Here is a 17,927-nt window from a genome sequence, read left to right as displayed (position 1 = left end):
ACTGGAGCTACGTGCAGGATGCATTTACTCACAGCTTCATTTGTACAAACAGAGGTGCCAAGATTCAAGTTGGTGTGGAAGTTCCGTGAACGGGTGAACTTCTAAATGTAGCCATTGATACTGCATGTGCTGGATTCATTAACAGATCTGGAGGAAAATTCTTTCAGCTGAAATGGCTCTTCACGTACACTGCTTGAATGTGCTATTCAGGTGGGAAGTTGCAGGAGGTATTGAGAAGCAGCTCTTGGGATGCAGAGGGGGAGCGTTCATGTGTGTGTGTTGCTTCAGGTATGCACAGGTGCCAAGAAGACACATGCAAGATGAGAGGGTTAGCACAAGAGACCAGTATTATTTCTTGGGTTAAGGAGCTCTTTGATAACATCTGGTGGAAACTATTCCCGAAGGCCCATCAGAAATGGACATTGTGGCTTTGGAGGTTTATCTCCCAACTTACCAGGGTCAGGTGTTCAGAACAGGATAGTTTGAGATGGTTTCATTCTCTAGTCAGAGGCAAAATCCAGAGCTATGACTATGCATAAAACATTTGGGACAGAACTATCCAAGATGTAGGCAACAAAATCAATTTGGTAGTTCAGACATAAAACTAAACATGTTGCATGCAGTGAGTTTGGGACTTCTGGCAGTTCCTGCAACCAAGCTGGTGCCAAACGTATTGTTCTGCTTTCCTTTGAACCACATCAGAGATACCCAGAGGGCTTTTTGTTATCTGGGCAGTCCAGGACCTCCATCCACACTGCCCAGGCTTGCGCCCTGTGGAGGTCATTTCTGTGCTGCTAAAGGAGCATCCTTGGAGGTGCACTCCACTGTCTCTTGAGACAGGCAGATGCCAACATTGTGTCTGAAAGCAAGCACATCCTAATTGCACAGGGCTTGGTACTATTTTTAAGACGACAGGAATGCTTAAGTCTACATGATATCAGTTGCTTAAGTTGGGTTCTCAAGCTTCTGCCAAGATTCTTTTTCCTGTACATATAATTGTACTATCTGATGGACACAAAGGACTTGACCCAAAGAAGCAATTTGCATTCAAATACTTTTTTTTGGGGGGGGGGGGTAAAACAGATATTAAAAGGCAAACACAATTAGCTACAAACTACAACCAAAATACTTAACACACATGAGCAAAAAACTAAAAATGTATTGATTAAACAAAATCCTGTAGATAGTTAAGAGTGTTAAAATTAATTATATATCATGCCACACGTGGTAGAAGGAACAACCTAAATCAGAGAGAGCAGGATGTGGTGAAAGCAATTCTACCTTTTAACAAAACAAAGCATAAAACAACAACAAACAAACAAACAAGCCCTCTTCCCCCCCAAAGAATCAGAATAAAGGTTAATTGCAGGTGGTATCAGATCTTTAAAAAACATTTCTCAGTTAGAAGAAGAAGATTCCACTGATCATAGGAAGGTTAGCCAGAAGGCCTGTCATCTGAGCTAATCAGCATCAACTAAAAACATTTCTGTCTGTACAAACCCAATGTAAGAAGGTTCTTCCTAGAAGAGCTGCCAGCATAGCTTCACCAAAATAACTTGGGAATTGGAAACATTTGGAAGCAAACTACAGAATGGAGGAAGAGAAAGACACACAACATTGCATTCAGACAGAGGACATTGTTCAGTCCTTCAGTATATACTGAAAAATTTGAGACGTCTGTTTATTCTGGATATACTAACTACAAACACTTTTAGAATAAGCTGTATTGCTTATGGGTGCAAGTGGAATGGACTTCTGCTCAGGCAACATGACTTTTCTTCCTCTCATCTGCTCTATGCACTTCCTAAATATGCTCAGGAGAGTTGGAGGACCCTACAGATCCAAGGGGGGTGGGGTGGGCACAGGGTTACAATAGGGAAGAGAAGAAGGGGAAGGGGTTTGCACAATATGGGATATTTTTCTATGTCTCAGTATGAGGAAAAATAAAGCACAGGTTTATTAAAAGCATAAATGCCTCAACCAGTTATTTATGCCATTAATAAAGTTGTGGGACTTGGCTTTTCAGGCTCTCATATTTTGGCCTCTGTTTTGAAAAAGTGTTTGTACTTCACAATTAAGTTCCTGCCAGAGGTAAGTTTTAACATGGAAAGAGCATGTGTGACTCATATCCATCACCATCAGCATTTCGCTTTTCTTGGCCCACAACCTGTCACTTACCCAGGAGGCAGCCAGTAAAAGAAGAGGACTGTTGGCACCCTCCAGACTGCATTACTCTGGAAGAGAAGGAATTGGGTGGGGCAGAAGGAAACCAGAAGGAAACCAGAAGGAACCAACTGACATTTCACCTCCCTCAAGGTAAATGATCAAAGGAGTTGGGTCAGACTGGTGTTATGGGAAAACTCACACAGGAACACTTTGGGCATGGAGCTGATTCCTCTCACAGCTCAGATCAATGGGCTATTTATAGAAATACTTCGCCGGGTGAAAGAGATGAAGGAGGGGCAGCGAGATTTCCAGGACCTGGCTTGAAATGTATTCTTTGTTCATTCTTTATAAACACAATCCTAGATGCACTCACATCAAATATGCAGTACAGTGGATACACGCCTTTCCTTAAACACAGTTATAAGTACAGTCTGTTTTCCTTTTTTACTGTTGTTTTTATTTCTTGGGTTACAAAAGTACATGCATTGTCTCTATTTTCAAGACTGTATACACACACACACACACACACACACACTTTCAAGGGTGACCAGTGAAACTGTTTCATTACTTAAACCACGCTTACAAATTAATTGGCTTGCTATATTGCTTCTCAGCGTCTGCACCAGTTGTCAGTGCCCATATCTGTATGCAATACTAGATAATAGAATTTGAGCCAACTGTTTTTGCTAGGCTTGTAGAGTACCAACTTTGTTTGCTCCGATACTGACCACAGTTCTAGCCGACATTAGCATCAGAATCAGATGGTAGCACAAGAGCTGGGGATTTATTTTATTATATCTTTATCCCACTGTCCTGACATATATGTAAAGATATGAAAAGATACCACTTGTGGGGAGTAGCAGTGGCAACAGCAGAAGAGAGCTACAGCCTGCATGTCCATCTTTGGGCTTCTCAGAGGAATCTGATTGGCCACTAAGGGAATCAGGATATTAGGCTAGACAGACCTTTCGTCTGATGCAGCAGGGCTCTTATGACCTGCCGACACAGTTTTCAATCAGTACCATTTCTGAAAGCTTGCATTAATAAACAAGTAAAAACAAACCAAAGGCCCCCATTAGCAAGAAGCTAAGCACCTCAGGGGGACGCGGGTGGCACTGTGGGTTAAACCACAGAGCCTAGGACTTGCCGATCAGAAGGTCAGCGGTTTGAATCCCCGCGACGGGGTAAGCTCCCGTTGCTTGGTCCCTGCTCCTGCCAACCTAGCAGTTCGAAAGCATGTCAAAGTGCAAGTAGATAAATAGGTACCGCTCCGGCGGGAAGGTAAACAGCGTTTCCATGCGCTGCTCTGGTTCACCAGAAGCAGCTTAGTCATGCTGGCCACATGACCCAGAAGCTGTACGCCAGCTCCCTCAGCCAATAAAGCAAATGAGCGCTGCAACCCCAGAGTTGGCCATGACTAGACCTGATTTTCAGGGGTCCCTTTACCTTTAACTTTTAAGCACCTCAGGAGAAAAAGATTCTACCCCTGCCCTCTCCCTGAAGAGCTAGCTTTCTACTTATAGGCAGATTTCCCACACACACCTGCATTCTGAAGAGAGACAATCCTCTATACTACCTCATTCTGTCGCATATAGAGACCAGCCCTAAGAGGCAGGTCCTTTTCATGTTCCAACATGGGGTGCGGGGGGTTGCACATCTATTAAGATTATCTGGCCATGGCCCTCAAGCTGCAACAGGACAGAGAAAAGAGGCAATGCTTCAGATATGCCCAGGCTATGGATGTGGGAAACTGAAGCCAAGGGAGACAATTGCCTTCTAAAGGATCACAAGTATACAAGCCCCACACAAATGAGGGGGTCCTTTAAGTGGCAGCACAAGTCATGGTGGAAGGACAACTGCACTGGAAAAACCTTCACAGTGCTTGATTTCATTAGCATGACTGGTCTCCCTGGTTGCAGCTGACTGAATAGGTGGGGCAAACAGTGTTTGTGTTTGCCAAATGCAGCTCTTAATTTCACACCTTGAAACTTCACTTTGGGTCCCAAGTATCTGGAGCATCACAACAAGGCAGACATTATAATGATAGCCTATGTGATTATTAAAGTCACTTTATGGTTAGAAGCCAAAACATACCAGCCATCCTCCCAATGTGACTCATGAACTTGAAAGATTTATGAAGTTGTGGTCAATTTGCAAAATGAACAGGCAAAAAAGCAGCATTTATTAAAACAGCAAAAACATTCCGAGTATGTTTCTAAAAAAGCACCTTTCAGTTCAGATATGCACAAAAAACTGTGGCTTTCTCTAAGCTACAGAAGACATTTATGCTGGGGTTTATCCCCTCAGCCCTAGCTCTACAAAGAGTCCCTTTGAATGGGCAGACAAGCACATAGGGATGATTTAATGGTTTCAAGTCCAACTTCAGCAACCAATACGGAAAGCCTGTTTAAATAAAGTCTGTTGCGGTTTGTTTTCCTCTGGGGGAGGCCATTTAACACAGAGGCATTGCCCACTGTAACCATTCATGAAAAAAAATACTGCATTCAATTGCAAAAGGTTCATTTATGGAGCAATTGTCCGGCTGATGCTTCTATGACTCACAGATCCCAAGACTGGGAAAGAGAAGCTTGCTGCTGTTTTACAATACCTAGACATCGTGGTTTTTTTTTAAAAGGAACTTGCTCATACATTCCCTGTTATGAGCTGTTATTTTTAAACATGGCCAAAAAGCTTTGATAATGAAATTTACATCCCTAAATGTAAAGGTCTCTAAATAACCCTTTGGCCCCAGCTTTTAATGCAGGCTATGAAGCTGGTAAAGAAGAGAAATAAATCTGGACAATGTCCATGTTGAGGTAAGTCAGCTTTTTTATTTCTTCATTTTTAACATTTGTTAGTTGATTTATTGTGCTCAGGGCAACCCAAAGCACCTTCCCACTTATTTAGCACTCGGGGGGGGGGTATACGTGTGTGTGTGTGTGCGCGCGCGCGCGCACGCACACACACACACATATACACATACAGGTAACACTCTGTATCCTTTCCAGTCATAATTTACATACAGGCTCTCCTCAGTCTTATTCTTAAAGGACACCCCTACTGTCATGCACCCCAACTTACTACAAGGTGGCTTTTAAAGCTTGCATTTTCAACCTGATCCCCATATGCAAAAATTAGATACATGCCAAGTATTTTGAGCTCATAAGTGCCAAAAGTTCAGCTTTATATATAATACTTTTCTGCCCCCTTCTGTTTACTATTAACTAAACCAAGAAAAATCTCATGCAACTCATTGAATTTGAGAACAATGCTTTCAAACATTTACTAAGATATCCAGAATTACCAGCATAGAGGTCAATTCCAAAATGATGGTTTCTGGTATCTTCACATGTTCTTTGCACTATGGACCTCACTGATATGGATGCAAGTTCCATAAGAATAATATGGCTTGCACATGAAGTTTCTAGATCATACCCCAAAATCAAACATGTGGCGAAGCTGCTAAGTACCCTAAAGGGCACAGCAAATGGAAGCCAGCATGAGTCAGTGGCTAAAGTGTTAGATCTCTTTAAAACAAAGGAGATGACAACTTAACAGAGATTAGACCTCCTTGCTCATATATATATATACTGCAAAAAGTCACACTTCTATAAACATGTGCACAACCTATGGCAATGCACTGCATACTTTGCAAAGAGAGATACCATCTCCTCTCTAGAAACTGTCTTCAACCCCCTTAACCTGAATTAGTGAACATCTGCTCCATTCTTTGGGACCTCAAAATAGACAGAAGGGAGCTCAAACACACACACTCCATACACAAATTCCCTCATAAGGAGTATAATGTGGCAATCAGTCCTTCCACAGGAATGTGTATAGGATTTGATGTTGTTTAGTCGTTTAGTCATGTCCGACTCTTCGTGACCCCATGGACCAGAGCACGCCAGGCACTTCTGTCTTCCACTGCCTCCCGCAATTTAGTCAAACTCATGCTGGTAGCTTCGAGAACGCTATCCAACCATCTCGTCCTCTGTCGTCCCCTTCTCCTTGTGCCCTCCATCTTTCCCAACATCAGGGTCTTTTCCAGGGAGTCTTCTCTTCTCATGAGGTGGCCAAAGTATTGGAGCCTCAGCTTCAGGATCTGTCCTTCCAGTGAGCACTCAGGGCTGATTTCCTTAAGAATGGATAGGTTTGAACTTCTTGCAGTCCATGGGACTCTCAAGAGTCTCCTCCAGCACCATAATTCAAAAGCATCAATTCTTCGGCGATCAGCCTTCTTTATGGTCCAGCTCTCACTTCCATACATCACTACTGGGAAAGTGTATAGGATTACAGTTTGATAATCACACAAATTGAAAACCAATTCTCCTGATTTATGAAAGCTAGATCAATTCTGCTTCCACCTTACTATTTGCTATTCCTGACTGTTCAGGATGGATCACAATCCTTCTAAAGGAACATCAGAACTCAAACATCTCTGGTTTTGTTGCTTTCATATTTCTTCTTTTCTGGTTATAGTTATCACCTTGTTAATTTACGTTCTTCTTTGAAATCTTTTATAAAGTTTTCTGGCTTGCAGAGATGTTAAGATTTTACAAGATCTTTTTACAGTAATCGTTTGCAACATGAAGCTTGTTATTGTTCTTTGCCTTAAGATACGTGATTAAAAATTCAGATACAATCCCTTTAGTCCGCCCCCCAAGCCATGTATAAAAAAAACCTGGCAAGTTGCATTTGATCTTATTATTTATCTATCAGTTGCTTGAAGCACTCAACTTGTTACATGAAGCCTTCAACAATCCTAAAATAAATGGCTTATTAGAAAACAATAGCAGCTGGCTCTGAAAACATGGAGTAAATGCAGTTCAGATCTCGGTCAGTTCAAGAAGGTTTGACAAATGTAATTCTGCAATGTGTTCGCATGAATGATTGGACTCCACTATCAGTCCCATAAGCAGCATTGGCTTTAATTCTTAATTCTATAAACTGACCTTGTGAAACTCAACACCAGTGCTCATATTGGAAAGGGCTATGTTTTTCCAGGACTTGTAATATGTCAGCACCAAACTATTGAATCCTTGGCTCCTTCACCTTTAAGTGCAAGAATGGAAGAATGTGAGATTTCAGACAGAACAAGTGCTGAACCAATTTAAGGGGGCAACTCTCCTCTTGTCTGAGGCTTACAGTCTTCTCTCAGGGGACACTCACACACTCCCTTGAGCTCACGAATCTGGAGAACAGTCTTTCGCAGGTCACTCTCAGACTCAATTCTCCACAGATAAAATGGGAAGAATAATGACTTCCCAAGCCATTGTACTTGTAGGAGCACAGGAAGCTGCCTTTTACAGAGTCAAACCATAACCAATTTAGCTCAGAAATGACTTCAGGTACAACTGGAAGCAACCTTCCCAACTCTACGTGCAGATGCCAATAACTCAACCTTTGACCTTTTGCATGCTTAATAATGGAGCAAGGATGCTTGCCATAAAAAACTTATTGTAAAGCACTTTGCAATGTCTATGTGTTATATAAATTAAGTTGTTACTCACGCAGTCAGCAATTGACCATCAGCTAGTCCTAATAGTAATGGTTAGAATTATGAGAAATTGCAGCAGACAGACATCCAAAGAATTTTCAAGTACATTGATTCAGCAAGGATGGGAACAAGCTCCTATCATGAATGTTGAAGAGAACCTGTATCTGCATACTTGGTGCTCTAGAGTGAGGAAGAAAGGTAAAAGGGTAAAAGGAAGAGAATTCATACGTAAACCAAATTTTTGAGGGCTGAATACATTATCCAATGAATTTCCACATCTGCTACTCTTAAGTGCTGGAAAAGGAGGATTAGCGCACACCCCAGAGACTAAGCCATCAAAGTTTTGTGATTAAAACTACAACCCATTTTCCTATTTTAAACCACATGGCCAAGCCTGTGGGATAGTTTATTGCAATCAATGAACATCTTTACGATTCAAATATAAAGAAAAGGGGGGGAAGGACACGCACCAAGCTTTGCTGCTGACAGCCAGAAGATAGCCTAGCTAATGTATTGGTGTTGATGCAAATGTATATATGTATAACTTAATTACTTTCCCCTTAGGATTCTAAACTTTCATTTATTTTATTTATTGAGTCTATATATTCTTGTTCATATTTGCACATTACTTTCCTAAGGGCAATATACACAGCAACTTTCCTCACCCTGCATTATTGAATTATACCAGTACACCAGCCAATAAACCGTTCCAGCTGGCATACCAGAGATATGGCACAAGATGTATCCCATCAATCAAAACCTAACACATCCAAATCTGCTGAATCCTGAGAGAGGGCAAGACACATTGCATATCACAAAGCTACACCTACAAAATGCACACATACCAAGGTTACATAAAGTGGCAGTCACCAGATTCCTTTTATGAAACACACATGATAAATGCTTGGTTACATTTGGCAACTGAAAGGGCAACTATTCCTTTGCTGCTGTGCTGAAAACAAATCCAAGACACACAACAAGTCAAGTCAACATTTCCTAAGTGTTTTGTAGTTTAGACCCATTTTTAAAACAGATAAAGAATCTACACTACAGAACAAAAGCTTCTAGAAATAAAAGCTTGCTGGGCAAGCAGAACTACTGGTGCCACCTGGCTGGATCATGGCCAACACATTGGACTTGGTATATCAGAGCTTTGATTCTGTGTGCCACTGCACATTTTCTAGCACATTAACAGAATCATGATGGTTACAATATGATGAAATCTGATGTCATACTGCAGTAAAAAGAAAACATGGCTGTCAATTATCATGTTGGAAGCTGTGGTCAGCATATTTCCTTGAAGGATAAGATAATTCTGGAGCCAGACGTTTAGGAAATTAAAGAGACTGCGGCCCAAGGCCAGATAATGCATGTCGGGAACAGGCAGGATGAAAAGATGAACAGAGCTGAAGAAAGCTAAGTGAGGCTGAGAATACTCCAAATATATTAAAATATTTAAAACATGCACTTCATCCAAAGATGCAGGCATATGCCCACAAAAGCTCAGCTCACAACCAACAAATTAAGTCTTTCAGGTGCCGTAAAACTCTTTGTTTTTGCCGCAGATGAACATAGTAGTCATATTTCTTATTGACACACACCTCTCTCTTCCTCTCTTTCCCAGAGGAAAAAGGTACACAGTTCTTGGCTGATTTAAAGCTCCATGGTAAAACACAAATCTGAAAACAGCTCCCTCTCTAGTATATTAATTTAGCAACAAAAATAAATAGAGCACATAAAAACATCCACATAGTATTAGAGGGCCACAGGCCTGGCTTGGTAGATAAGACTAAAAGCTACATATTTATTTCCCACCTATTTATTTAATCATTATTACAACTCTCCTTAGTTATGGGCCATTAAGTGACTGTTTTTTAAAAGAATGTGCATGAGAGTGGAGATAGTCTCTCTGTGTGTAACGCCTTCGCACTTTCTGATCAATAAGGCAAGGATCCCTTTCAATTCCACTCATTTTCTACACAAAACCTTGAAACTCATGGGCCCCTTGTCACTATACAGGAAAGGATGGGCATTTCTCAGGCAGGGGCTTCTACAGTCTAGAATTACTCAATCAAAATTTTGAAAAGGAAGGAAATTCTACTGCAAAGTGCAGCATCAGAAGACTCGGACATTCTATATCACAATCCAAAAGGAATGAAAAGCTGGGATGTGTAAATTAAATTGTTCCTCTAAAGCCAGCACACTGCAACACCAAGTTGGCACAGAAAGATGGAGTGGACAGTGGAATAAAAATCAATGCCCTTTGGCACTTTAAATATCAATGTAATTATTGTATCATTATCCTTTCTTTCTTGGGCTCTTGGGCTCTTGCTTTGTCTCAGGTTCTTTGCTGGTTTTGCTACAACAAACATACCCAGATATACAGGAATCACCCTTATCCCCAACAGATAATCATCTGAGGAAGAACTGATGAGATTGAGCTCAGACCTTGTGCTCATCCATTCTTCTTGCAAAAGGTAGAGGACTACAAAGAGAGAGAAGAGTACTTCAGGCAAATGACCACCCACAAAGAAAATGTCAATAAGAGAGGTTCAGTTTCTAGGACCACAGTCTATATGTTCCTACTTGTCAGGAGATGGGCAGCATCTCATGAAGATGATTGGCAGAGCATGATGAATCTGATCAAGAGGACTTTAAACTAAATCCTATAGGGAAAGAGAAAACAGCCTGAAGGTAAGTTCACTAAAGACAAGGACTATGACGCTACAGCAAAAACCAGGAGGTACTGTAGGTGCCAAACTCAACACTAAGATACCGTAGTAGGGGAAACTCAGAGCAGAATATTCAGTGCTTTCTGTGTCTATACACTAACAGGTATGGAAAACAAGATGAGCAGCAACTACTACTTCAGGACAGTAAGTATTTTTTGATAGGAATAACAGACTTGATGGGGATGACTCATGTTGGTCAATAAATAAATAAAATATAGATGCAAAAGAAAAGGAGAGGACATAACATTATATGTCAAATGTGTATGCCTTCTCAGAAATTCAAGAGAGTGAACAAGGTATCCCATTTGGGTAAAATAAATGGAAATAGAAATAAAACAACATTGTAGCCGCATTCCACAATAGTTTGCAAAGTCAAGGTAAGGATGTCAATGACGCTTTCTTGTCTCAAATTACACATGTTTCAGATAGTCAGTAGCAATCTGGGACTTCAACTACTCTGATATCTGTTGGGCAACAAACACCGCTAAGCACAGAATCTCCAACAAATTCCTGCCATGCTTTGCTGACAACTTTTTCTTTCAGTAAGGGGCAGAAAGGAATGAGGAGATCAGCTATCCTTGACTAAATCTCAACCAATGAGATAATGTAGTAGGAACTTTTTGGAAAGTGACCGTGTAATGCTAAAATTCATGATGCTATGGAAAACTAAAAAAGGAGTGCTGTTGTGTTCATGTTCTGCTTGTAAACGTCAATGGATCGACTCCGAGTACAACTAAGACTGGATCCAACCCTATGATTCTAAGGACAATTTACATAATACATTTTCATCCATGTGAGCAGTCCGATCCTGCCTAGGGGATGTTCATGCAAATTTAAACAATGCTATGACCTGAGAATCACAAATTTCTAGATTGCAACATATAAAAAAGGGCTCTGCCACCAGAGATTGAGACTGCTGACTGGGAAACTAATATGCCAAAAGGAATACACTTAAACAGTATCACTTTTTTTAAAAAAAATGTAATAAAAAAGAGCAGCCTAAAGCAGTAAAACTGGCTCAGGTCTTGATTATGAAAAATGCATGTCACATCACTGTAAGCAGTTAACTGACATATAACTCCAACAAAGTTTGCAGGCACTGGAAATAAAATACCATAACATGTATAAGTGTTTATTTTTGACGGGGGAAAGAGCAAGCTTGTTTTTTTGGGCACTCAATCAAGACAGTGTTGTTGGGCTTAAAACCATCTGTCCTACACCTTTTTGCTCACTAGAACACCCAAAGTTTGTGTTACAGATTGGGGGAGAGGAACGTTAACCGCCATAATTATGGCAAGCAGCAGAGAAGGTAGGGATCCCTCTCACTCAGGTAAAGAAGCTGAGCACCTAAATGAAAAAAATGCCTACTGAAATTGGCACGTATCCACTACAGTCGACACTCAAGGCAGAGGATGGAAACAAAAAGAGAAAAGGTAAACGCAACAGTGTCAAGTTTCTACTAGAAATAACTATTGTGAAGCAATAACTGATCTCAGGCCAGGCTCAGGCTAGATGCAAGTCACAACAAGACTCAGGCTAGGTGCTGGGCATTTGGCTACACTACAGGAGAGCAGAGCTCTGGTGCTGCTTCAGCAGCCATCAAACTGAGACCGAGAATTGAACTGCAGGTTCTAAACTTATGCTAAACATTATCAGTCCTAGGTTCTGATCCGAAGATGCCCAAGTGAATTCACCCTCACCATCAAAGTGACTGAAAAGAACAATGGCTCTCACATCAACTCCCATATGCACACCAACTCATGGGACTGCAGTTATCATTTTCACAAGTCTTTCCATCACCTCTGTGGTGAACAGAGGAAGTAAATGTCTTCATTACTTTTCTTTTACCCTGGGGACAGCACAACTTTTTTGTTTAACCTGCAGTCAAAGTCACCAGGTTGGAAGGGGCTGGAGAAGGTTCTATGCTACACCTCTCACTCATATTTCATTAATATAGATAACAAAAGAAATGTGGTTGCTACCTAGAAAGAGAAATGCTTCTTAGAAGGGGAAATCCCGAACCAGTTTTCCTTTAAGCCCAAAGGAAAAAGTAATTTAGTAAAGCATACAAATCTAATTAAAGACTCTTAAAGATAAGGCAAGTGATAACAACTCTCTCCTGCTCTTTCCCTACCTACAGCACCGCTTCTGTCTTGAAGAGCATAAATTTCTACTTTCTTTTATGGAAGCTGATATTTATGATGAGCCCATAAAACAGCAAGGCTCATTTCACTGGCATTTAATGGCAATGGAAAGCAGAGCAAGACCATATATCATCACTATATAACATATATCTCAACTAACAAAACTGTGTTCTTTCCACCTGGGAAGAAAACATTTTCAATAAAAGTACTTCCCCAGGTGAGAGATTAATTGTGAAGCTCCATCAGAATGCCTATCAATGGCCCCCAAGTCTTCAGAAGGCAAAGCACAGCCTTGGGGCACATGCTAAATCTGTCAGAGAGTCTAATTAGTAAAAGCTGGTGAAGAGTGACATTCGCTGGACATGCATTATTGGGTTCCTAACCAAGTTATTCGCCTCAAGAAATCTCCTTCATAGTGCATTTTCAGCAAAAAGGCCAACGCAAGAGAAAGATTATACAAGACAGGGTATACACACAAGTAGTAATACAACACATTAAAAACTGCTTCATGCTAGTAAATTATGGATAGGAAATGGCTCAGTTTGCCTGTAACACTAACCCAAACTATGGCTTAGCGCAAATGTGCAAGCATGCATATCCCTGGAGAGGAGATTGCAGCCACTTTGTTCCTCCTCCAGATGTACTGCTTCTGATGTACTGAGCAATAGTTTAGTATAGTGTGTCATCCAAAACCAGGCTCGTGGTTAATCTTCTCCAGGCAAACCACAAGCTGTAAACTAAGAACAACCCTTGGTTATAGTTTGCAGTTTGTCTGAAATGAGTCAAACCACAAGCCTGTGTTTGGACTACATACTACATAAACCATGGATTAGGTCGCAGCAATGCAGCAGCAGGGCATGGAAGCCTGTGATCTCTTCAGAACCTGTACGTTTGCACTAAGCCATGGTTTGGCTTAGCATTATGTAAGAACTGGATCAATGCAACCTAATTTCTGTTTTTCATGCAAGATAAGAAGGCACACCAAAGTTCACAGTTCTAGCTCCAATAGGGACACAAGCAGACTTTCTTAGGTTTGGGTGAAACCATCCTGACAAACATCCAGAATATTTGGAAAGATCCTTTTCTATAGGAGGGTAAGCAGATAGAGACAAACTGAAGTTTATGGCACAGCAGCAGCTTGACCACAATGCAGCACACGCTAGTCTTGCTGCCAATGCAGGGGAATGCTTTCACCAGTGATTCACTCACAATAATCCTTCCACAGAGGGATACATGGTTACTAGTATTATGTTTATATAATACTTGGGGTATGGAATCATAGACTGAGATGGCTGAGATGATCAGCACTGTAAAAAGTCCAGTATCATTTTAACATGTGCATTAAAAAGTAGCAAAGCTATGAATTGTACATTCATGAAATAAATAGATTCCACTGAGTATATCTGCTAGTATCTGTAAGGAATGAAATGTTATTAAAAAAAATAAGGAGAGGAGCGTGAGTTGGAAAGAAACCAAAGAAGAAGCCATCCAGTAAAGGATTAGGGCTAAACATGGATGCCAAATCAGATAGGAAAGGATTTGTATGTCAACAAAAGATGTTCTGTGCTACTGATGTGCAAGCCTGTCATTATGAAGCCAGAAGAGAACAGCTTCTTTCTGTGAGTATCCAGGGCACCTGCAATACTGAGATCACTTTCTAGCATCACATACCAGAAAAATATTCAGAAACTTGCAGAGTTCGCCAATGAATTTTAAAGATATATATAGATACAGATATAGATATATTATACAGATAGAAAATACACCCAGGTGTAGAAAGAAGTAACTGCTCAAACACAGCTATTTAAGACAGTAAAAGGAAAGGAGAGTATAAACAAATGAAGTACAAAAGTCAAAGCAAAAAAGTAGTTATTGTTCAGAATTGGTTGGGAAGAACCTCCCTAAGAATCAAAAGTATTATACTACAGAAAATCCTCCAAATAAAGGGATAACAGAAATTCATTGGCTGCTTTAAAACAGGTGTGGGGAACATTTGGCTCTCCAGGTGCAAGCATGCTCTCTTCAACCCATATTATGTCTTCATTTTATATGTCTGGTGCATTTTGGCTTCCTGCCCTCTGACTGGACCATACTATCTATGAGACTAAAGGTAAAGGGGCTGTGAACCACACTAAAATACATACCAAATCAGTACCAATACATCCCAAATTCAGCACCAAAGAAAGCTTAATTCTGTGACAAAAATAATTATGCAAATCTAATTGTGCTATTTATACAAAGTTAGTGTGGAGTAGCCAGAATCTATACAGAGCCCCAAAGTCATGCCTTCTAACCACTGCCTGCTCAGGCTTCCAAGAGATTGCTAGTCATTACACTATGGATGGGGAACATCTGGTCCTCCAAGTCCCTCCAGCCCTGGTGAGGGATGATGCAAGCTGTTGTCCAACATCTGAAAGGCCATGGCTGTTGACAGACGCATTAGCTAAGAGCTAGAAGTTTGCTTTAAAAAGCAAATGCTCAAATTGTGAAACCATATTTTTCATCAGGCCTTTGATGCATATGTCTGGACCACAGCATGTAGTTAATTAACTGTTCTTCACTGATTGTAATCTTTTATTATTGGTATTTATTTTTGTATATCACCCTAGTCTTTGTATTTATGTTATATAAATAAATTCTCAGAATGCTGAATTCTTCATTGAAAGGATAAAAATGAAATCCCAGCCAATTGCCCCAGGATAAACCAGGAGCGATCTGCCACCAAGCTAAAACAGAAGCCAAGCCACTCCATCTGTAATGTACCCTACACCCAGGCAAAAGCTAAGGCAAAATGTGGTAGCATTTCCAAGTCATTCACAAAGTAAGGGGGCGTGTTCAGTCTCTGTCTCACAGAAAGCAACACTGTGAACCTGACAGTGCAATAGCCCCTGAGAGGAATTCATTTGTCATTCTAAACTGCATACCAAGCTCCTGACAGTTATCCAAAAAGCTGCCCAGCTTGTTCATGCCAAGCAGATGCTCTGGAGACAGCACAGGCTGTCCTCACACATTAATGTCTTACCATCTCACTTTGTTGCATGTCTGTGTAGCACCAAGCGGGGAACCTGCCACCATGGGGACTTGGATAGGGCTATGCTGCTTGTTCATGACAAGGTCCAGTTTCTCTTCCAGTGATTTGCAAGTAGCTTCTAGGGCCAGCAGCTTTGCTTCAATACTATCCAATCGCAGGCATATTGTCTGATTAATGGAATACAGGAACGACTAGGGAAGAGAAGCAGCCAAATAAAACAGTGGTATATATATCTTCAAAGAACACACACACATCAATATTCAACTAAATGCCCCGTTTACTAAAGGAGCACTATCAGGCCACCTGGTCTCTAAGTATGATCATTCGCAAAGTTGATGGAATATCACAGCATTATTGAGGCTTACCTGCAAGTCTCAGTTTAGATGGCTCTGAATTTGAGGTCAAACTCCAGAACCTTGTTTTCAATGCCATAACTTTACCCTTAATATGGGTGTCTCTGAGGATATGCAGTCATCAAATCAGATGCAATGGTTTCCAGAAAATGGTCATAATACCTATGTCTGCCTTGGATCCTCGTACCTACAGGACCGCCTCTCCTGGTATGCCCCACAGAGGACCTTAAGGTCCATAAATAGCAACACTCTAGAGGTCCTGGGCCCTAAGGAAGTCATATTAGCTTCAACCAGGACCAGGGCCTTTTCAACACTGGCTCCAGCCTGGTGGAACACTCTGTCTCATGAAACCAGGGCCCTGTGGGATCTGATTTCTTTCCGCAGGGCCTGTAAGACAGAGTTGTTCCGCCTGGCCTTTGGCTTGGAATCAGCCTGATCCCCTCCCCCTCTTTCCTTTTCCTTCTGTGATGAAACCCCTATTTGGGCACTTCCCTGGCTTTTTTCTGGCCCACGTAGGACCAATCTGGATAGTTGGCCTTGGTGAAGATTTCACGTTTTCTCCCCCAGTTTTGATCTGGGTGTCCACTGAAATGAGGCTGCATTTTAAGTTGTACTTTAATCCTGTTTTTAAGTTGTATTTGAATCAATTGTTATTATACCTGATGTTAGCTGACCTGAGCCCGGTCTTGGCTGGGGAGGGCCGGGTACAAATAAAAATTATTATTACTATTATTATTAATGAAATCTTTTCATTTTAACATAAAACATTCAACTAAGCAGATCACTTAGGTCTTTGTAACACACATGTCCACCACTTCTAGAAACATAAGTGGTGGGGACATGTGGAGAGGCCATTTCCACTGTACTAGGCTGTGGAAATATTTTTTCTTAATGATACCCCAATCTCAGGTAAGATCTATATTGCTCTAGCAGGCCCTAGGGCTTGATATCTGATCTGTTATCCTACGCCTCCCACCAAAGTAATTTTTAATCTGATGTTCCAATAGGTTTTAAACTAAGCGGCACTTTGGTTGTTTTTGGAAACAAAGGAGGGATATAAATATTTTATAGTCAATTCCCAAAGTTTTGGGTTCTGAAGCAAGTTTGGTAAATATACATACACACACCCTTTGTGCAATTACTGTGATTAATTTCCTAAAGAAATAACAAAAGAGCAGCATTAAGAAGAACCTTCCCCACACTACGAAATATTTTTGTTTTGATTTTCACTCTGTTGCGATTTACTTAAAGAAATTTCTATTGTGCCCCCTGGTGGACTTTAATTAAAAGTTACACAGAAGCAGCAAATTTAGCCCGTTAGGTTAGTTATTCAAGATAGAAAAAACAGCTTGGAAAAAATACAAAGCTTAAATTAACTAGTTAACAAAATATTAAGCCATTTCCCTACAGAAGGAGCTAAAGCATACAATGAAATCTAGCCCCTGGAGGGCTTTTGATGCAACCACCTCTACTATCTGCCCAATAGCCCCATAAAGAAGCACCTAGTACTAGGAGTATGGAGTCAATCTGCTGTGGCAAGATTCTTGGGTTAGCTTCTGAAGCACCTGTCTCTGTCTTTCTTAAGGAGAACAAGAAACCTGCAGCTGCAGACAATTTAGAAGTCTTTAGCCCACAATACAGAGATGGGGAACCTGTGGATCTCCAGATGTTGCTTAGCTACAACTCCCATCACCATTGGTTATGATGGCTGGCACTGATGGGAAATGGAATGCTACAACATCTGGAGGGCCACAAAGTCCCCATGACTGCAGTAACAGAACCTACCCTTGTCCATCCAATACTTGACAACATGTAGTAAATAACAACAAATGTCCACAGGCACCTTAATTGAGGGATCCTGGCAATTAATTTCGATCCGTTGACGCTTTATAGGGGGGTCTACATCTTCCTCTGTCACATCATGATTTTCCAACACAACTGCAAAACAAAAACAGAGAAGCTATTTCCAGAATTTCCAGAAAGGACACTGCACAACCAGTACAA

General features: G+C 41.0%; 1 protein-coding gene across 3 annotated transcripts in view; it reads right to left on the bottom strand.

Annotated features, from left to right (window-relative positions):
• The window catches only part of BANP (BTG3 associated nuclear protein), a 154,320-nt gene that overhangs the window by 121,808 nt on the left and 14,585 nt on the right, over positions 1-17,927 (bottom strand). For 2 of the 3 annotated variants that reach the window (XM_082229210.1, XM_082229209.1), the window contains exons 3-4: positions 17,767-17,861; positions 15,562-15,761 (exon numbers count right to left, since the gene is read on the bottom strand). In XM_082229210.1, the coding sequence (XP_082085336.1) occupies positions 15,562-15,761; positions 17,767-17,861 (295 nt within the window). Of the gene's footprint in view, positions 1-15,561; positions 15,762-17,766; positions 17,862-17,927 lie in introns of those variants that run through there. The other variant, XM_082229211.1, reaches the window with a different exon arrangement.

The sequence above is a fragment of the Podarcis vaucheri genome, assembly GCF_965113315.1.
Source record: "Podarcis vaucheri genome assembly, chromosome: 7".
NCBI classification, from domain to species: domain Eukaryota; kingdom Metazoa; phylum Chordata; class Lepidosauria; order Squamata; family Lacertidae; genus Podarcis; species Podarcis vaucheri.
Note: the sequence above shows the minus strand (reverse complement) of the source record. Positions and strands in the feature narration are given on the sequence as shown.